Consider the following 21,306-nt stretch of genomic DNA (forward strand, 5'->3'; position numbering starts at 1 on the left):
CTGCTGGTGGCATGCAGCACTGGTGGCGCTGTGGTCTAAGCCACTGAGTCTCTTGGGCTTGCCAATCAGAAGGTTGGCTGTTCGAATCCCGACAGGGTGAGTTCCCGTTGCTCGGTCCCAGCTCCTGCCAACCTATAAGTTTGAAAGCACACCAGTGCAAGTAGATAAATAGGTACCTCTGCGGCAGGAAGGTAAATGGTGTTTCCATGCGCTCTGGTTTCAGTAACGGTGTTCTGTTGCACCAGAAGCGGATTAGTCATGCTGGCCACATGACCTGGAAAGCGGTCTGTGGCCAAACGCTGGCTCCCTTGGCCTGAAAGCAAGATGAGTGCCACAACCCCCTAGTTGCCTTTGACTGGACTTTACCATCCAGGGGTCCTTTACCCTTTACCTACCTTTACTTCTCCTTTACATCCCCAGGTGTGACAATGGATGTGCTAGACTAGCGTCATGCTCAGTAATGGGCTGGATGAAAACCAATAAACTGAAATTAGATCCAGGACTGCCTCTGGAGGCTGTGCAGAAATTGCAGCTGCTGTAGTGCAGAATTCAGCAGCCGGATAGCTGACCGGGTCCAAGAGATGACCTCCAGGCAGAGGTTCAGAATGTATACGGGGGGAATAAAAGGCAGGCTGTCCGCCTGCCAGAGGACTGGCCTAATCACAGATGCTCCAGGTGGAACTATTATTCTACTCAGAAAATACGGTTTGCCACAAGCCAGTTTTAAGATTTGATGCACCAACCCGAGTTACGTGCTTCGGATGAGGCTTGCCAACCTCAGCACCTGTAGGGTGCCAGGCAAGGAATGGCTGCGATGCCACTCTGCAGCTGTTGACATCTGCAGGTGCAAATTGCATAGAACCTTGATGAGTCATATGATACTGTGGGGAAGCAGGAAGTCACACGCAGTTGTGGCTTGGGTCCACATGGGGCAAAGGTCTTGTTTGCAGGAAGATCAGGCAGTAACTAGCAAGTCACAAATGTGCAAAATATAAGGAGGACACATCTAATAAAGAAACATTTTAATTATATATAAAAAACAAACACCTCCAAACAGATCATGTCTGGAAATATTAAAAACAAAACCCACAATTGGAGAACACTTAAGATGTGAGAGGGAAATCTTTCTCTGTTAAAACACAGCAGAACTTTCCAGTTACAGACTACATCATTCCTGTACCTTTATCAAGCATATTGTACAGCCTCCAAAGCGGGATGCCATTTACCACGCTGGAGAAACCGAGGCACTACATGTTAGTTCCTATGTCTTGGCCTACACATGCAGCAACATGTGGTGGTCACACAGTTGAGTTGCCAGGATGGACTGCACCATTCGAGACTGCATCCTGAAATCACACTTCTGAATGCATTATACGTAGATGTAAAACTTCTACACAAATGGAAAACTGGCTTAGCAGGCAAAAGGGCTGTGCCACAGAATATTCTCTCTCATATGCTAGCTTTCTTTGGGGGCAGGGAAAATGATTTTTTTAAAAACACGAGGGATGCCACTTTTGAATAGCCTCTCATCTACAGTCCAAAATGGTCCCGTTTGCTGTGCTGCCTCATTCTGCTACACGTGTAAAGCACATTCACAAAAACTGCATATTAATTGCAAATGAAAGCCATTGTTTACAAGGCATACAGTTGCCAGCGAGTTGTGGCCAACCAAATTCTACAGAGCAGTCCTGTTGAAATGACGAACCTAAGCAAATTGTGTGCATTCGTTTCAATGGGTCTCCTCTGAGTAGGAGTAACATTGGTTACAACCAGTCATGTCTAGTCTGGCCCTAACCTCTGTGGCTTGCAGTGGGGGTTTTGTAGACTCTCAGGACCAGGCAGTGAGGGGGCCGGGTCACATGTCAACTATTGTTCCCCATTCCTCCAAATTATCCTGGTGTTTGCACAGAGGTTTAAAAATAAGCTGCTTGTCTTGCCAACTTAGCAAGTTTTTCTTGCTTGCTTAGCTTATGAAGGTAGTGGCTGACCTTTCCCCCCCACACGAAAATTCTGCCACTCTTACGGGAACTGCTTTCTGTATGTATACACCACAGCTTCCTCCAGATTTCATGTCCCAGACTTGCCTTGGCATGCCAAGAGAAATCCCCTCACAGAAGAAGCTGCTGAGACAGCTCTTTCTCGATCTCGGCAAGCCAGGCTCGCATGCAAAAGGAAGGAGGTCAGGACTCTAGCAAAAACGGATTGGATGAGAAGCACCAAAGAGCAATTCAGTGCCCAGATCGTTCTGTCATCTATTTATCCACAGTGAAATGGGAACAACCCTTTGGGAACACAAAGAATCAGCTCCAGAAGTCTCTTCCGCATCTTCTCAGTGTGGGAAGCACAGCCCAGGTATGTCGGAGCCCAGAGCAAAAAAGGTCAAAGCATAAAGTTTGTGTAAATCCCACAATGATAAAGCAAAGCACGTTTCTTTTTCAGGAAGGCTGAAGGCACTCCTTGCTTTTTTGATGCTTAGCTCTTTCATAACCTCCCCCCCCCCAAAAAAAGAGAGAAGGCTAACATTTTGACAAGGTGTGCTTGAGCAAAGCCTTTAAGTTTTCTCCCTTCCGCCGTGCCGTGAAGAATGTTCCCTTTTCGTAAGGCAAAGTTGGTCCAAGAAGAAGCTCCCATCCCCCACATCCGCAGGCACAATTAATAATCACTTTCTATAATGGTCCATGTTCTAAGAAATGTATAAAATCAAGTTCTGGTGGCTTTGGGAATAAAAAGGGGGGGAGCGCCAATCAAGCTCCAGTAAGTCCTGAGTGTTTGTAAAAAAAACACACAAATGGAAATAAATACACGGCAAGTTTGTTTTTTCTTTCCCAAAAGCAGCTTTGGCTGTTGTCACTTGGCTCCAACTCTAGAAATCATCCATTCTAAACCAGCTGGGAGGCTGCAGGGAGTAGAGAGGAAGAGTTAGTGCTGGGGAAATCACAAAAGCACAGCTCCTAGTAACCAACCTGGTATATTATCACTGCTGTCTGCCAAGGGACAAGCGCCTTATCTTCCTCCTAATTTGTTCTTCTCATCATATCTCCATCCTAAGCCCAGACCGAGGGTCTCACCCACACTTCTGTTTGTCCTCCTACTTTACCGAACATCAATCAGTTTTTCCGCGGACTGACATTTGTTCCAATTCAGTGGCAAACTATAGAAAGCACGGAAGAAGCGGAAAACCTCTCGGACTCTTACTTTCTAGGCCAAGGGCAAGCCCAACTGAGGATGACGCCTGAGTCTAAAATGGTGAAGCCACATTATCAGAAATAACAAAGGTTGGCTAAAGTGGGGGACAGGACGGGCAATATTTTTCAATTAGAAAAATGTTACAGCAGTCACCAGGTTAGAGAAACGTCCGATCAGTTATATGAGTGTTCACTGATTACAGTAAACGAGTTTATGTTCGTAAGAAAGAAGCAAGGCTTTGTATAGCATTCCTCCTTCTGCCCCACCCTTTATGTCCCCTTTGCCACACAACCAGGATGCAGATTTGCAAGAGATAAAAACACTGATCCCTAAGACTTAAAGTCCCAGGATCCTTTAAAATAAATTCTGGGCAAAATTAGTGAAGTAGCAAAGGTTTATTGAAAGAAAAGCATGGTTAACATGAGCTAAATTTGCAACCTTTGACGTGTCAAAGGTCTATGCATCCTATTGTTCTACAGGCAGTTACTTAAAAACTTAGCCATTTTAAAATGTCTACGTTATTAATTGAGGTATTTATACCTGCAAAGCATTATTAAAAGCATCCTTAAAATTATTTTAAAAAATGGAAAGGCAACATATATCTCACAATATTTAAGATGGCAATTGTTACCTGCAGTTTCTTTTATATATAAATACTTGTGTGTGTTGTTGTTGTTGTTGTTGTTGTTGTTGTTTAAACAGCTGATTTTGGACAATTAAAACAATTTTAATGCACAAATTAAGTGTTTTAGCACTAGAGAATACCAAAAAGCACCAGATCTCAGATGTTGGAAGGTGCTTCGTTTATTTTGTTTTACTGTGACAGGAACAAACTGCCGTGAGCCCTTGAATAACACATTCCTCCCTCCTCTAGTGTTGTTGCAATTAGCTACTACACCTTGTCATTTCATCCAGACCTGACAAACTGTGGCTAATCATAGTTCTTTGATCGTTTAAAACAAGCCCATTTCAAACCAGAGATTACAAAACTGGCCTAAATGGGTGGTACTCACCCCTCTCCTGTGAGCGCACAACATCCCTGAATATGCCACGGGTGGTCTTTGATAGAGCTCAAGGTAAGGAAGTTTGAGATCTCAGAGGTAGACATGGAATTTTTGACATCCTGCTTGTTGGCAAAAATCAACACAGCTGCATTACGCAGGTCCTGGGGAGAGGAAGGAGAAAATTCCCCATTTATGTCCAGCTCTCTGAGCCACACTACTGCCCACCCAAAACCATAGGACTGACGCATAAAACTACTGGCTTAAAGATATGGGAGGTCACTCAGTAAAAAAAAAAAAAAAAAGCTTCTTAGACAGCCAAATTAATGTTTGTAGTAACCAAATGTAGGTCCATCTTAGGACATCAGAAGATAACGTGTGTAAGATACACATTTGAACTCTGTATGCCTGCAGCATTTGAATTATTTGTCTTACCAGCTTCTGTACTGCTTAGGGCAGGCATCCCCAGACTTCGGCCCTCCAGATGTTTTGGACTACAGTCCCCATCATCCCTGACCACTGGTCCTGTTAGCTAGGGATCATGGGAGTTGTAGGTCAAAACATCTGGAGGGCCGCAGTTTGAGGAAGCCTGGCTTAGGGTGTCCAACCAGGATTCAAATCCCCATTCAGCCATGAAGCTCACTAGGTGATTTTAGGCTGCTCATACCAGTTGTGAATTTACCTGAGGAGATTATTATCCAACCAATTTGCTGTGAATTTACCTGAGGAGATTATTATCTGGCCAATTTACCTGAAGAGATTATTATCTAGCTTATTTGCCTTGAATTTACCTGAGGAGATTATTATCTAGCCAATTTGCTAACCAATATATGTTGGGGGGGGGCTTTGTCAAGTCCTTTGCTGAAATCAAGATAAATTACATCCACAACATTCTCACAATCCACCAGCCTAGTAAACCAATTTAAAAAAGGAATAAGATTAATTTGAAGGGATTCAATCTTTACAAATTCATGTGAGCACCTAATCACTGCATTGTTATTAAAATGCTTACAATTAGACTTGCTTGAACATCAGTTCTAATATCTTTTTCCTGGTGTCAAAAGTCAGCCTGACTGGCCTGTCGTTTTCCAGATGTTCCTTTCCTCCATTTTTGAAGATTGGAACATTGTCTGCCTCCAGCACTTTGGCATCTTATCCGATTTTTCAGGATTTCTCAAAGATGATAGGAAAAGGTTCTGAGAGTACACCAACAAGATCCTAAGTTCAATACAACTGATCTGCTCCTAAGACTTGAACTCGTTTAAAATAACTAGGTATTTCCTGGCCGCCTCAGGTGTGGGGAACCTTTGGCCCACCAGATGTTGCTGAACTACAACTCACATCATCCCTTGTCATTGCTTAGGGGAGTTGGAGTTTAGCAACATCTGGAGGGCCAAAGGTTCCTCACTTCTGATGGAGATGTATCATCAAGCACCTTAATGAATATTTGGCCTCTTCCCTGAGGCAATTTGTGCTCAGCTGTCAAGCCTGGTCTACACATGCAGGCAGCAGAATGAGATGGCAGAATGGAATGCGCTATTCCAGGGTGGGGGATGAATGAATCTTTATTTGCATGGAGAGAAGGCCGTGGCTTGCCATGTGAAGACTCCCTGCAAAGACTCACCGGGGAGGAAGGCTCTTGCACAACCTGCTGCCTGCTAAGCTAGCTTTCTACTTGTGGGGCAATTGTTCCAGAGCAGAACATTCGAAAATGAGATCCTCGCCCAGTCTGAAATAAAACAGTCCATTCGGACCACCACAGAACTCTGCCATCTCAATTGCCATGTGCAATCTGGGCCTTTAGGCAGCAGTAGTGCAGCAACTTGGGACCCAGGTGGCGCTGTGGTTAAACCACTGAACCTAGGGCTTGCTGATCAGAAGGTCGGCGGTTCGAATCCCTGTGACGGGGTGAGCTCCCGTTGCTTGGTCCCAGCTCCTGCCAACCTAGCAGTTCGAAAGCACGTCAAAATGCAAGTAGATAAATAGGAACCGCTACAGCGGGAAGGTAAACGGCGTTTCCATGTGCTGTTCTGGTTTGCCAGAAGCGGCTTTGTCATGCTGGCCACATGACCTGGAAGCTATACGCCGGCTCCCTCGGCCAATAATGCGAGATGAGCGCGCAACCACAGTTGGTCACGACTGGACCTAATGGTCAAGAGTCCCTTTACCTTTAAGTCCAGCAACTTAGGTAGGGTTGCCCTATGTCCAGAATTTCCCGGACATAGCCGGAATACTACAGTTAGAAGCAGTATCTGGGTGGAAATCGCTGAAGTGTCTGGGGAAATCTGGACGTATGGCAGCCCATGTTGGTAGTGTAGATTTTGGCGAATATCATTAAAAATAGCTCAAAAACTCTTTTCTCTCTCTCTCTCTCTTTCTTGCCAAATCGAGAGGGAGGGAGGGAGAGAGAGAGCTCAACAATTTTGCCCCCCACCAAAAAAAAGCTCAACAAATTGTCCTGGTTTTCACTTTTTGAAATATAGGAACCCTCAACTTTGGTTGTCATCAAGCATCATTGGCTCACGGTTAATATACAGCTTGCAAAACAGCCTCACCGCCCCTCTGTATGCTGTGTGGCAAGACAGACTCACCTCATGAGCAAGCATCTTGTACAGCTCCTCTTTACTCAATGTCAGCCTCTCGCGGTCTGTGCTATCGATCACCAGAATGACAAACTACAAAGGAAGCAGAAAGCACCAAAAGCTATGAGCTCACCTCGGCAACAGAATCCAAAGCTACAGGGTTGAAACCTAAAACCTAATAAGGCTGGGTGCTGTTGTTCGATCCCCATCGGGAAGCTCTCCCCACCCACACCACCCCACAAGGCTCCACTTCTGTGGAAAGACCTCCCTCTGCTGAAGTTCTCCTCTAAGTCCAGCTTTATAGTCTTTTAGATGGCAGGTAAAAAAATGGAGCAATCTCCTCTTCTGCATGATGTTCCGGGGGCTCCTCTAACCCCCTCCTGGGCCAACTGGGGGGTGGGTGGGCTGGAGAGAGTCCCCTTGTGGTAGCAGAAGACCTTACACCTCCAGTTTTTGTTTTCATTTAGATTTGTTTTTTTATTGTACAGTACTGTATTACGAAAAAGCCTTAATAAAATTTTATGGAACAAGGGGGGGAAAGAAGAAGAAAAAAGGGACCCAGGTGGCGCTGTGGGTTAAACCACAGAGTCTAGGGCTTGCTGATCAGAAGGTCAGCGGTTCGAATCCCTGCAACAGGGTGAGCTGCCGTTGCTCGGTCCCAGCTCCTGCCCACCTAGCAGTTCAAAAGCACATCAAAGTGCAAGTAGATAAATAGGAACCGCTCCGGCGGGAAGGTAAACGGCGTTTTCGTGCGCTGCTCTGGTTCGCCAGAAGCAGCTTTGTCATGCTGGCCACATGACCTGGAAGCTGTCTGTGGACAAACGCCGGCTCCCTCGGCCTATAGAGCGAGATGAGCGCTGCAACCCCAGAGTCAGACACAACTGGACCTTTACCCTTTACCTTTAAAGCTGGACAAAACCTCAAAAAAGCCATGGAGTGGGTGGCAGGGATCACGGCTGAGCAGGAATTTGTTTATAGGCTCTGAATAGCTCCTGGCTCTGCAGCTTAGAAACATTAGAATCTGCCCTATACAAAGTCAGAACACTGGGTCTATGTAGCCGTGTCTACACAGGCTGGCAGCAGCTCCTGGGATGGGGTTTCGGAGAGGAGTCTTTCCCATCACAACTTGGAGATTTGGGGAATTGAACCTAAGACCTTCCACACTAGCGTTTCCCAAACCTGGGTCTCCAGCTGTTTTTGGACTACCATTCCCATCACTCCTGACCACTGGTCCTGGTACCTAGGGATGATGGGAGTTGTAGCCCCCAAACAGCTGGGAACCTAAGTTTGGGAAACCCTGTTCTACCTGCAAAGCAAATGTTTTACCCCTGAGCTACGGCCCTTCCCGGTCGCTTGCCATAAACAGCATCAAATTTATGCAACATACACATACAGAAACAAAAATGGCTCAATTTATACATGCCACGGATTTACGCATTCGAGTACCAAATTTAAATTGTGTGGGGGGAGTAGGGAAAGAAAGAATACACAGGGCCATCGAGTTTTCTCAACTTCTCCCATAAGCGATACATAATTGGTGTGAAAACTGCTTTAAAAAGGGATTAGGTTTATTTTGGGTGTCTTGCTTTGTTGATTGATTTGGTGCCTGGGCAAAAAATGGAGAAAACACACAGACGGTGGTTGGGGGAAACAAAGGGGGCGGGAACTTTCTGCTTCTAGAAATGTCAAGAATGTCCTCTTGGCAGTCAAACGGACGTGTCTCGGCCTGGCTTTGTTCTGCCAGAGCAGACGGAGCTGCATGTGACGCAGACGGGGCTCAAGTCTCGTTCCTCCCAACAAAATATTGTTTTAGCCTCATTCCCAATGACCTGGGAAGAAAAGCCAGCAAAGCCTAGCTAAGCACGGGTTAGGGAGGGTATTTTGCAGTGTAAATATGCCAGGAGAGATAAAACAGTAGACAGAACATGTCTATTTGGGTTTGAGACAACTGTGAATACCATTAGAGGAACAAGGAAAACTGCCTTTGACTGAATCAGACTGCGAGTCCATCTAGGTTGGTATGATTTATATATACAGTCTGTGAGTGACTCTCCGGGGGTTCAGGAAGGGTCTGTCTTTTCCCCTCTCTACCTGCAGATGCCAGACTATGGGGCTTTATGCATGCAGAGCAGTGCACAATAGGACTAAGCTATGATTTTTCGCCAGAAGAATCAACCTTATACCGAGTTGATAGCTATTTAATGCTTGCAGCCACAGGCCACTGGAAGTACAATAATACACGCAAGCATACAGGACAAGTAAATATCATCTTCCCTTAAAATCAGATCAAAGTTAAAATCAACATTGGAACTTCTGGGGGTTTGCTCTTTTTAAAATTTCAGCTTGCTCAAATTAACGTGCCGCCTTTGCAAACCACTGACACTTGGGTTCAAAATTATTGTGTGCATTTTCTACGCTGGAACTTCAAACATCGCAAGTTGAGGGGACAGATATTTCTGTTCATCAGATAGCAGGTGAGTCACGGTGTCCTGAACTGGCCACCAACTACATTGCAACGTGAAATAATTTCCAGGATAGCAGTGCAGAACGTAATGAACTAAATTCATGACACCAGCCTTCCAAACTTATACTAGGTCAGAAATGAGTCCTTCCAGCCCAGTGTTGTCTGCACCAAGTTGGGGAAGAAACTCAAGCCGAGCCACCTCATTTGGCCTAAAAGGAAGTTTTGGCCAAGCCATGACCACATGCCCTAGAGACGATGATGTCAGGTGTGGAGCAGCTCCCTGCTGAAAGTCCATCAGCTGATGCGCCTTTGTAACTATGCAGGTGAAGGAAAACAGGCCACCTGATGTCATTGTGACATCAGGTAATTGACAGGCAGGGGTATCTGTCCCAGCTCCACCTGGTATACCAAACCTGAGATCTTCCACATGCGAAGCATGTCCTTCACTGAGTTATGGCTCTTCTCCAACCAGAATTTTTAAGCAGCCACTAACACCTAGATCTCACAAACAGCAGGCCAGGAGGCTGTGAATGGACAGAAGCACTTCAAGTTGTGAGTGGGAGCTCACCTGACTGCATAGCTGCCAAGTCTCCCGTATTCCCCGGGAAACCCCCGTTTTTCCAGCTGTTCCCAGCCGAAAAAAACGGATTTTTTTTGTTTTTTCTCAGTTTATTCTGGTGCAGTGGCCATTTTGGAACTGGGCGGAGCATGCTCAGAAGCGACTTTTGATGCTGCTCTGCCCAGTTCCAAAATGGCTGCAGCGCGACTTCTGGTGCGGCGGCCATTTTGGAGCTGGGCAAAGCAGCATCAAGTCACTTCTGAGCATGCTCCGCCCAGTTCCAAAATGGTGGCAGCGCTACTTCCGGTCTGGTACTTCCGGTCCGATCCCTTATTTTTCAAGAAGGAACTTGGCAGGTATGCCTGGCTGAGTGAAGTACAACTTGCCTAAGGCAACTTAGTGAGCTCATGGTCGAAACATGATCTGTAAGCTCAGTCTTAGTCACTGTTCCAAAGGCTAGGAACCTGGAGCCCCAGTTTATATTGGGAAGGAATTGTCTCCCAGCTCTAATTGGCCAGTGACCCTAGAAGGGCTTTTTGAGTCTTCTGCTAATTGCACATGTCGCTTGACTGACGTGGCTCAAGTAATCTGCATTTCTTTACAGGCACCTTTTTCTGTAAAACACCTAACCCTCTGCTCATCTCACCCCAATCTGGATGGAACAGGCTGCTTTGCAGAAGGTGAATGGGTTGAGAGGATCATGCTTGCATCCAGGTAGACAGACAGACAGTGAGATGTGATGTTTTCTAGTGCAGAGGTCACTCATTCTGGATCTTCTCTATGCTGCAATATTTCTTTTTATGGAATCAGACTTGGGAAGTGCCTAAAAGGTCATCTAAGTCCAGTTCACTACCAGTGCAGAAAACCCACTTCTACTACACAGCATGCCTGATAAAAGTTGACTGTCTAGCCCAGGCATCCCCAAACTTCGGCCCTTCAGATGTTTTGGACTACAATTCCCATCTTCCCTGACCACTGGTCCTGTTAGCTAGGGGCTCATGGGAGTTGTAGGCCAAAACATCTGGAGGGCCGCAGTTTGGGGTTCCTGGTCTAGCCTCTGCTAATAAGGCAAAGCATCTTCCAAGGTCAAACAGCTTGTGCCATTAGGAAATTCTTCTAACGTTTAGTCTAACCCTCCTAATTTACTTTCGCCTTATTTGGCTGAATCCACGCAGCTCACCTCTGTGTTGGAATAGTAGGTGTGCCAAGTAGACCTCAAGGTTTCCTGCCCACCAATGTCCCACATCAGGAAGTGTGTCTTGCGCAGGACGATTTCCTCCACGTTGCTGCCGATCGTAGGAGATGTGTGCACGACCTCGTTCATTAGGCTGGAAGGTGATCAGGGAAGTAAGCCACCTGTGCCCTCAACAGCTACCTCACCACCCTCCAACCTGCAAAAATGAGCTGGGCTTATGAGACACATTGGCCTTCCTCCCCTGGCTCTGATTAACAATCTACAACATCTAGGAGATGCTGGGAAGGCTTGTGACACGGGATTCCTCAACCTGGTCCTCTACGCAAGTTGCCGGACTACAACTCCCATCTTCCCTGGCAATTGGCCATGGTGGGTGAAGCTGACAGGAGGCCACCAACATTTGGAAGGGTCCAGACTGGAGGGTAAGGCTGATTTCCAGCAACAATAACCCTGCCTTGGCATTGAGAAGCTGTGCAATACACAGCTTGGTGCAATACGCTTTGTGCAATACGCTTTGTGCAATACGCAAAGGCCAATGGGAAAAGGTTGTTGTGGTTGTTAAAATTTGTATACCGCCCTATACCTGCAGGTCTCAGGGTGGTTCACAAGATAAAACCACAATATAAAAATACAAAACACATTTTTAAAAACTCAAGAATTCCCCCCTCCCGAACACATTTTTCAAGGGCATTGGATGTCAGCCAGCCAAAGGCCTGGTTAAAGAGGAACGTTTTTGCCCGGCTGCTAGAGGTATACAGTATAATGAAGGCGCCAGTAGAACCTCCCTGGGAAGAACATTCCACAGCACAGTGTCCAACCCAAGGCCCGAGGGCTACATGTGGGCCACATGCTAGCTAGGGGTGATGGGGGCTGGAGCCCAGGAACCACTGGAGGGCCAAAGGTTACCCATCTATCATTTTATTTTATTTTATTTTATTTCATTATTTTATTTCATTAATATTTCAAGCATTGTCTTTGGGTACAAAGAGTTGTATTCAGCTAAGTTCCAGCGCCAGCCATAGCGAGTGCTACCCACAGTGAATTAAATTGCACCATTTAGGTACAAAAGGCCCCATATCTGCATGTCACACAGTATTGTGAACAAGCGACATGCAAGTGTACACTGTCTGGTCACTCCTACTTTGCTCCTCTACTGGGTATGAACGAGAGAAACTAACCAGGAAGCCTTGGCTTCCTGTTATGTCCAAATCCGTAATTGTGGTTTGTCTTCGATTATTAGCCAGTTGTTGGCTGTTATCAGGAAGCCAAACAAACCATGAGTCCTGGTTCAGACATAACAGGAAGCAAAGGCGCCCTGGTTTGTTTATCCTCATCTCGTGAGGCCGGGGAGAAGCAAAGTGGGAGCAACTGGTCAGTGCTCAGCAGGCATCGCATCACGATAAGAGTGGCAAGAATATTAGTCGCAAGAAACTGGAAAAGTAGCAACACACCCAGCATACTTGAATGGCAATTTTTAATGAAAGAATATGCACAGCTAGCAAAATATACTGGAATGATAAGAGGGCAGACAGAGCAAAAGATAAAAAAGGAATGGAGGATTTTTGATGATTATATAATGAATAGCAAGATATCTAAAATCCAACTGGCAGAATGCAATTGAACCCAATGTAAATCAAGGAATAGACAATGATGTAAATAGGCTAAGAATTGTGCGATATAACAAGGTTAAAACTCAGAAATTGCAGAGAGGTCAATTGGAAGTCAAAATAGAAAATATGTAAATGATGTTTACTTAATGATTATTCTTTTAGTATTTATCTAATATCTAGTGTGTTGCTTTTTCTTCTTCTTTATCTTTTTCTTGTTTTTGTGTGTTTTGTCTCTGTGTTCCTTGTTCTTTTTTCTTATACATTTGTTTCCACATTGCCTTTTTTCTTTTTGTAAAGGAAGCATGTGGATGAAGATTGTTTGTTTTTGCCATTATGTTGTTTGCCAAAGTTTTTAACAAGAAAACCAATAAAAACATTTTTTTTAAAGAGTGGCTTTTTGCAATGTGCAAACATGGCTGCTCCCCTCCTGTATGAATCTCCCCATGTGTGAGGCACAGTTTAGCCCTGACATTTGAAACAGGCTCAGTCTTGCACCAAGTCCCAATGCAACCTGTGTACATCTAAAGCACATTTAAAGCACACCATACATTTAAAGCAACCCCCCCTCAAAATTGGAGTTTACCCTTCACGAAGCTATCATTCGCAGCAGCCTTAAACTACAGTTTCCAGGATTCTTTGAGTGGGTGTGTTAAATGTAGGGTGTGTACGCTTCACAGAACCCCTCATATCTAACCAGTATGTTGAACATAAATAAAAATTCAATATGTGAGAGAGGTACTCACAACTGGTAGAGGATGGTGGTCTTCCCAGCATTGTCCATGCCAATAATTATTACTTTATGCTCTGGAGGGGGGGGAAACACAGCAGATGTTCAAGATTTTGATAACAAGTTTCTAAGGAAAATGAAGTTTGAGATTTATTTAACTCAGGCTTCCTCAACCTATCATCCTCTAGCTAGCATATCCCCTTGTGCACTTCCTTGCACAAGAAGACTACTGCCATGCTGTCCATGTTTGGGCAACAAAGAGCAATTCAGCATTCTTATGAACAAGAACAGAAAGTTTCTTATGCAAAGACACTCAATTGCCATATGTGCATAACCTTTTGCAGCTGAAACAGTGGCTACACATGACTAGGTTGACTGGAAGGCAACAAATAGCAGGCATAATAAGTTCTGGAGCATCCCAAACTCAGCCTTTCCCCATGCCAGTGGGTCCCTCTCTAGACATCTTTGTGCAACTGCCAGAGCCCTGTCAACCCAGCCAACGCTGTCTTGCATCCTCACACAACACCCCACTCTCCCGCTGGAGAGCTGTCATTACAAATTACTGACCATGAATCAAACTTAAATATAGCAACTGTTTGGCACAGATCAGAGGAGAATCAACATTGGGGAAATTCGCTTGGGTTGACCCACTGATGTAGGAGTGGGTCCATCAGAGGTGTCTCTCAAGGATGGGTCCGGCTCTGTTTCTAGATTTCCAAAAGCTGTGGCATCCACACCAACCAAGCAACCTTTTGCTATCGCACATAACACCAAGCTATGGTTTATTAAACCTTAGCTTAGTGCTGTGTGAATCCCATCCAGCCTCTTTAAGTGTGGTATCTTTACTACCAACAAATGACCCTTGTGGTCCCTTCCAACTCTACAATTCTATGAAAACCATGACCCGAAGCCATGGTTTGTTGTTGGGTTATGAACCTTGATTGTTTTAACTGTGGCATTATGTGTGTGACCCCAACAGCCTTCCATAACCATGGTTTCTACGACCACCCCACCCTAGATTTTCACCAAACTTACAAAGGCATAAGGCAAGAAGAGCTTGGGGGGGATCCAAATTTGGGGTAATTAAGCCATGGTTTGTTTGGTCACCTATAGGATGAGTTGTGGTTTGTTTCAAAAACAAACCATGGCTTAGTATTAGGAGCCAAGCAAATCAACACGTGGACTGCAATGCGTGCACTCACTTTGTCGTCCCCTTTTTTCATTACAGTGGCACCTTGGTTCTCAAACTTTATCCGTTCCGGAAGTCCATTCCAAAACCAAAGACGTTCCAAAACCAAGGCGCACTTTCCCATAGGCAGAAATGCAAAACGGATTAATCCGTTTTAGACTTTTAAAAACCACCCCTAAAACAGCAATTTAACATGGATTTTACTATCTAATGAGACCATTGATCCATAAAATGAAAGCCATAAACAATGTACTGCAGTCACACAATCAATCAATCAATCAGTAGCTGGACTGGGTTCCACACAGTCACAAAAACAAAACAAAAAGAGCCTCAAAAACCAAAACGCAAAATAAAAAGCAAAAACAGACAGACCTCAACGTAACACTCTAAATGGAAGTGTGGCACTCAAATCGGAAGCCTAACACTCAAAACAGAGCATGCTGGGCTTACGAAAAAAGTTCGCAAACCGGAACACTTACTTCCGGGTTTGCAGTGTTTGGGTTCCAAGTTGTTCCGAGTACCAAAGCGTTTGAGAACCAAGGTACCACTGTACTTGGCCCTTGCATTACCAAGAACCTTAGAGAGCTCAAAGAGGAACCACAGTTTGGACTTAAGCTACAACAAAGCCAAGACTCGGAAGCAAATGTTGCATTTCCACCAACCCCCAGCCAGTGTAGCAAAGGCATCAGAGCACACAACTGTCGAGTCCAAAGGATGCCTGGAGCAAGGGAAAAGTTTGGCACAAGCTGCATATGGCCTTTACACTTCTTTATACTTCAATTCCTATCAGCAAAAAAAATCAGGTACGAACGGAATTTCACTGTCCTCCGTTCCATCCCTTGGGCACTTTAGAAACCAACTTTGCAGCAGAGTACACAGAAGAAATCGGAACACAAAACAAACAGGTTGTACCTGGTTATGGCCGAGGTTAAAAGCCAAGACTCCAGCGAACAACTCCCCACCCGACAAGTGTTTTAGTTCATGAACATTTCAGGAAAAGTTACAGGTAGGTAGCCGTGTTGGTCTGAGTCGAAACAAAATAAAAAATTCCTTCAGTAGCACCTTAAAGACCAACTAAGTTTTTATTTTGGCATGAGCTTTCGTGTGCATGCACACTTCGTCAGATACACTGAAACAGAATCCACCAGACCCTTATGTATATTCAGAGGGTGGGGGTGATGGGAATGAGTGATGGGCTGATAGGAGTGGTAAACCTGTTGATGGCTGTTAACGACTGTTTCAGGAAAAGTTTGTTTTACGCTGCAAGTTGCAGATGATAATCTGTCTCTCCCCGTCGGCTAGGGTAAAAATTCCATATATGGCCAGATTAGGTAACAAGAAAGGCTTTTTTGTCGTTTTTGGCCAAGAGCCATGTTTTAAAATATCAGCTCCCTACCTATTAAGAAAGTGTTTGGCGACTCCATCAGATAAACGGTTAAATTGCTTTCTGGAGAAGGAAGGAAATTCTACTGCAAGGTAAAGAATCAACACAATGGAAGAACTGGTTTTCTCCAGAGACATATCCCAAGACTGGCCTCACGTAACAGACTCCATTAGTGGTTTTGTTATGTTCTGTGGTATTTTATGCATTGCAACTTGCTGTTATTTTAATTAAGTATAGTTTAGTAATTCTTTGTTGCAACTGTCAAGTGTAAACTGTTCAATTATTATTTGCTGATACTTAATTTTACTGTTTGCTTTATTATATTCTAATGAATGATGGGATATTTCTTTAGTTGATATACATATATTGTTTATTTTAAAGTTATGCTAAAAGCATAACTTGTTACATTGGAACAGATTGTTATGAGCTGTGTGGTCTGTGCTGTGTATTTTGTTGTCTCTTCAGCTTATAAATCGCCTTGTATAAAAAGGAGATATACGGATTAAAAGTGAAGAAGTCTCAAACGTCAGAAATCACACACACACACACACACACACACACAAAATTGGAATTAAGGAAACTTTTTAAGCCAAGGGCCACATGTGCTCATACAGAGCCTCCCAGGGGCCAGGTGCAAACTAGGTACAATGGTACCTCGACTTACGAACGACTCGACAACTGAATTTTTTGACTCATGAATGGGGCAAATGGCCGCGCGCTTACGATTTTTTTCGACATCCGAACAGAAACCGCGGCGGTTTTAGATAGGGTTTTTTTTACTTACGAATTATTAGATGGGGTAGCTTCGACTTACAAATTTTTCCGTTTCCAATGCATTCCTATGGGAAATCGCGTTCCCAATGGCGCTTTACGACTTACGAATTTTTCGATCTACAAACGTGCCTACGGAACGGATTAAATTTGTAAGTCGAGGCACCACTGTACAGTCGTACCTTGGATCCCAAACACCTTGGTACTTGGACATTTTGGCTCCCAAATGCCGCAACCCCGGAAGTGAGTGTTCTGGTTCGCGAACGCTCTTTGGAACCCAAACGTCCACTGCAGCTTCCGATTGGCTGCAGGAAGCCGCGCCTTGGTTCCGTTCAACTTCCAAGCTTTGGCTGTAGTCTTTGTTGTTGGTGTTGCAACACAAGCTTACACAGTGACGCCTACATCAGGGATGAAGGGCCTGCAGCGTTCACAATGATGCTGAACAACGGTACCCATAATCCCTTGGGCCATGCTGGCTAGGGGTGATGGGGGCTGGAGCCCAGGAGCAACTGGATGGCCAAAGATCACCCATCCCTGACTTACATTAAACCAAAAGGGGAGAGATAATTACGGACTTCTAAAACAAGTATAGGATGGGGAAGTCCTCACAACAGAAAGCACTTCGTTGATTTCAGCTGAATCCCTATTAGGTTCTCTTAGATCCCAGAATGCAGATTCCTTGAGGTTTAGCTGATCTATCTATCTATCTATCTATCTAAAGCCGCTCTTTGGTTTCTGAACGTTTTGGAAGTCGAACGGACTTCCGGAACGGATTCCATTCAACTTCCGAGGTACGACTGTACAGCAATGGATGAGACACTTGCCTACCGTAGGCTAAATTCCAGCTGCGCAGAATTTCAACAAACAAATCTCTCCATCCAGGAAAGCAAGAGGCATAATCGCACTTCAAAGATATGGTACAGTACATCTAGGTAAGGAAGAGCACCCAAGGAGGGTGAGGAGCAGGGCAAGAGAATGTCTAGTTGTCATTTTGGAGCAAGACAACTCCCATGTCTTATTTTCCAAATGATGGACTGGCTGCGATTGATTCTCAGTTAAACATCCGGCTGTTGTTGTTTAGTCGTTTAGTTGTGTCTGACTCTTTGTGACCCCATGGACCAGAGCACGCCAGGCACTCCTGTCTTCCACTGCCTCCCGCAGTTTGGTCAAATTCATGTTCGTAGCTTCGAGAACACTGTCCAACCATCTCGTCCTCTGTCGTCCCCTTCTCCTTGTGCCCTCCATCTTTCCCAACATCAGGGTCTTTTCCAGGGAGTCTTCTCTTCTCATGAGGTGGCCAAAGTATTGGAGCCTCAGCTTCACGATCCGTCCTTCCAGTGAGCACGCAGGGCTGATTTCCTTAAGAATGGATAGGTTTGATCTTCTTGCAGTCCATGGGACTCTCAAGAGTCTCCTCCAGCACCATTATTCAAAAGCATCAATTCTTCGGCAATCAGCCTTCTTTATGGTCGAGCTTTCACTTCCATACATCATTACGGGGAAAACCATAGCTTTACCTATACAGACCTTTGTCGGCAAGGTGATGTCTCTGTCTAGGTTTGTCATCACTTTTCTCCCAAGAAGCAGGCGTCTTTTAATTTTGTGACTGCTGTCACCATCTGCAGTGATCATGGAACCCAAGAAAGTAAAATCTGTCACTGCCTCCATTTCTTCCCCTTCTATTTGCCAGGAGGTGATGGGACCAGTGGCCATGATCTTAGTTTTTTTTATGTTGAGCTTCAGACCCTATTTTGCGCTCTCCTCTTTCACCACTTGATCCAGGAACAGCCCACATATATATTTGGCTATTCCAACTTCTTTTTTTATTAATGGTCAGGCTGCACAGAAAAAGCATTTTGGTTCCAGAAATTCATTCCGATCGTGCAGATAAAATATAACAGACAGAATTCTACAGGATGTGGGGTCAGTGGGTAAAAACAGTCCCGATCCAATGATCCCCAGGCATGCACCTCCAGATGATGGAGATGTCAGGTGCAAAACACACCCGGCTAATTTCAAACAATGACAGCCTCCTTCAACATGGGGCTTGGGACTACAACATCCATCAGCCATGATAACATGGCTTTGCTGGTGGCGGCTGCTGGGAGCTGTAGTTCTGAAGGACTCCGGATTGGGAAATGCAGCATTCTCTGTCCCAGGACAGTTTTGTGTTCAATACATGCACACACACCAGTTTGTAGCACTTTGAACAATGTCTGCCTGCACACATTTGCAGGTACGCATGCATCTTACATGCAGCTTTGTGCCTGCTTTGTGAAAATATTCACAGGAAAATATTCTCCTACTAACACATGCGGTCACAAGTGTTTCTACAGGAGTGTGAAGGAATCTCTGCATATAAACGTGTATTCAGAAGCGGAAATGCAAACTTGCCAGCATACAAGTGGTGTGCAAGACAAGAATCTCTCACAAAGGGGTCTTTTATCACTTCCCACCCCCCAAGGTCTGAAAAGGCTCTGAGCAGAAGCGGTTTTTTCATTGTCAGACAAAAGGACCGCACCAACATGAAAGATGGTCTGAACAAAGAATGGAAAATCCTCTCGCCACCAAACACCTGCCAGAGCAAGCGAACTGTCCCAAACACAGACTGTCCCAAACACAGACAGGAGGGGCTGTGCCATCCCCACCCCCCCACACAAAAAAAGAAAAAGAAAACCTCTGGACCTTCCACAGTTTCCTGTAGTCACCAGGAGGAGGGGGGGGGCTTCCTGGCACAGCCAACACACTAGATGCCCAACATTCCCCGAGGAAATGGATTTGTCTAGATCCACTTGCTCTACTGTCCTCCTGGATTCAAACAGAAAATGCACAGAGAGGTACAAGAGCTGCAGGTTTTCCTCCTCCCAATAACTTCACATTTAAATGCGGCTCTCAAAGGCAGCCTTTGCTCGCTCCCTTATCCCATCTCTGTTCCCCAACAGAGTTTCTCCTCCTCCTCTGCATATAACACACACACACACACACACACACACACACACACACACACAAAACACTTCACACAAACCCCAGCCTGCCCTCTTAATAACACAAACCCAGTCAATGTTTTTGGCCCTCACCAGACAGAAGTTATTTAACCTAGCAAGCGTGCCAGGCACATATTGAGTTATGCTTACGTCAGCTGGCTCGATACACCGCAGCCCCCCAAGGAAACATGAAAGATGCTAATTGCGTCAGGAAAAAATGCTGCATTATAGATGATCAACAGCAACGTCCCTCCAAGCTTTCAGGATCAGTCACCCTGTAGAGTTGGATGGGACCTCAGGGGTCATCTAGTCCAACCCCCTGCAACGATCAAGTAGATCATTGGATGGCAGATGCCCACACAGGTGTCATTCTGTCTCCTTCCGCTTCATACCATGGCAATCTCTGTCCACCAATAACACAATTCAGGCACCACACACACAGAGAGAGAGAAGGCCCCTTCTGCACGGTTTATTTAAAGCAGCATCATACCACTTTAAACAGCCCCCACCCAAAGAACCCTGGGAGTTGTAGTTCGCTAAGGGTGCTGAGCAATGTCCCTCTATTAGCTTCACGAAGCCACGGTTCTCATAAATGGTTTAACAATCCACCCCACCCCGCTTTCACAGGGAAATCTGGGAATTGCAGATTTGTCAGGGGAACAGGGGGTCTGCGAACAACTCTCGGTGCCCTTATCGAACTACAGCTCCCAGAATTCTTTGGGGGAATCCATGGCTGTTTAAAGCGGTATCATAGTGCTTTAAATGTACAGTGCAAACGAGGCCACCGTGCCAACTCTCCCGCACCCAACTCGCAGGAAAAGCCATTCTTTCCACAGCTTCTTCTGGGGTGTTGAAAAGGTCAGGGCTCGTCTCCCCCTCCCCTCCATTTCACTCTCCCAGATGGCCTTAAATTCCTTGAAAGGGGACGACGACGAGGGGGGAATGAAAGTCACTGAAGAAAGGACAAAAAAGGGAAAGGGGAAAAAAGAAAGGACAAAAAAACAAGAAGACAGCGAGGGAAGAGAGATGACGGCGAAACTGATGAGAGGGAAAGAAAAGCAACAAAACAGAGAGGAGTAACTCAACAGAAACCGAAGGCAGCCTAGGAGAAACCAAAAGAGGAGCGCAAAAGAAAAGGAGAAAATGGAAGCAAGAGGGGGAAACCCGCCAGGGAAGGAGAAAAAGCGAATCACACAAAGGAGAGGGAATGGAAACCAGAGCGAAGTCAATAAAAAGGAGGAGGGTGGATGCAAAGTTTGCAACAAAAGAGCGGAAAACAGGGGACGGGAGGAGAGGAAGGAAGGCAGCGAGGAGGAGGTGGGGGTCGAGGCAAGGTGCAGGGGCGACGTGCGGGGGGGGGCGCAGGAGAAAGCGTGGGAGGGCGCAGGGGGTGCCTACCGCGGCTTCCGAAAACGCTCAGCAGCTTCGCGAATAGCTGCCCCATCACGGAGCCCCGCAGCCGCCTAAGCGAGCCCTTTTCCCAGCCCCGCTTTATAGCCTCGGCCGGTGACGCATCCAGGGGAGAGGCGCGCCCGGGCTCCGGCTCCTCCTCCTCCTGCGCGCCTCCCTCTCTGGAGGGATTTATTATTGCTTTTTCCAAAGTGGGGGAACTCCTCCTCTAGCGCGAGGGAACCCCGGACAACAAGGGCAGCTG

At 45.7% G+C, this 21,306-nt stretch overlaps 1 protein-coding gene across 2 annotated transcripts; it reads right to left on the reverse strand.

The window, feature by feature from the left end:
* Window positions 1-1,007: 1,007 nt before the first annotated feature.
* Window positions 1,008-21,127, reverse strand: ARL5C (ADP ribosylation factor like GTPase 5C). 2 transcript variants are annotated; one of them, XM_035134961.2, is made up of 6 exons: window positions 21,051-21,127; window positions 13,341-13,401; window positions 10,973-11,120; window positions 6,779-6,862; window positions 4,200-4,351; window positions 1,008-2,896 (listed from the first exon to the last, which is right to left on the reverse strand). In XM_035134961.2, the coding sequence occupies exons 1-6, from the start codon at window positions 21,094-21,096 to the stop codon at window positions 2,848-2,850; spliced, it is 540 nt and encodes a 179-aa protein (XP_034990852.1). In that variant the 5' UTR covers window positions 21,097-21,127; the 3' UTR covers window positions 1,008-2,847. The 2 variants fall into 2 exon arrangements, 1 of the variants encoding a protein (XP_034990852.1); XR_004693767.2 differs by lacking the exon at window positions 1,008-2,896 and adding an exon at window positions 5,200-5,383 and having other exon boundaries at window positions 4,225-4,351; window positions 21,051-21,126.
* Window positions 21,128-21,306: the final 179 nt, after the last annotated feature.

Source organism: Zootoca vivipara, chromosome 13 (assembly GCF_963506605.1).
Source record: "Zootoca vivipara chromosome 13, rZooViv1.1, whole genome shotgun sequence".
Classification (NCBI taxonomy): domain Eukaryota; kingdom Metazoa; phylum Chordata; class Lepidosauria; order Squamata; family Lacertidae; genus Zootoca; species Zootoca vivipara.

Excerpts from the sequence above, each read along its gene's own strand:
- ARL5C (XM_035134961.2), bottom strand. The coding sequence starts at position 21,096 with ATGGGGCAGCTATTCGCGAAGCTGCTGAGCGTTTTCGGAAGCCGCG. Across the intron at positions 4,352-6,778 it reads ACAAGATGCTTGCTCATGAG|GACCTGCGTAATGCAGCTGT; the intron begins GTGAGTCTGTCT and ends TCCTCTCCCCAG. Across the intron at positions 2,897-4,199 it reads TGTGCGCTCACAGGAGAGGG|CCTCCCAGCTGGTTTAGAAT; the intron begins GTGAGTACCACC and ends TACTCCCTGCAG.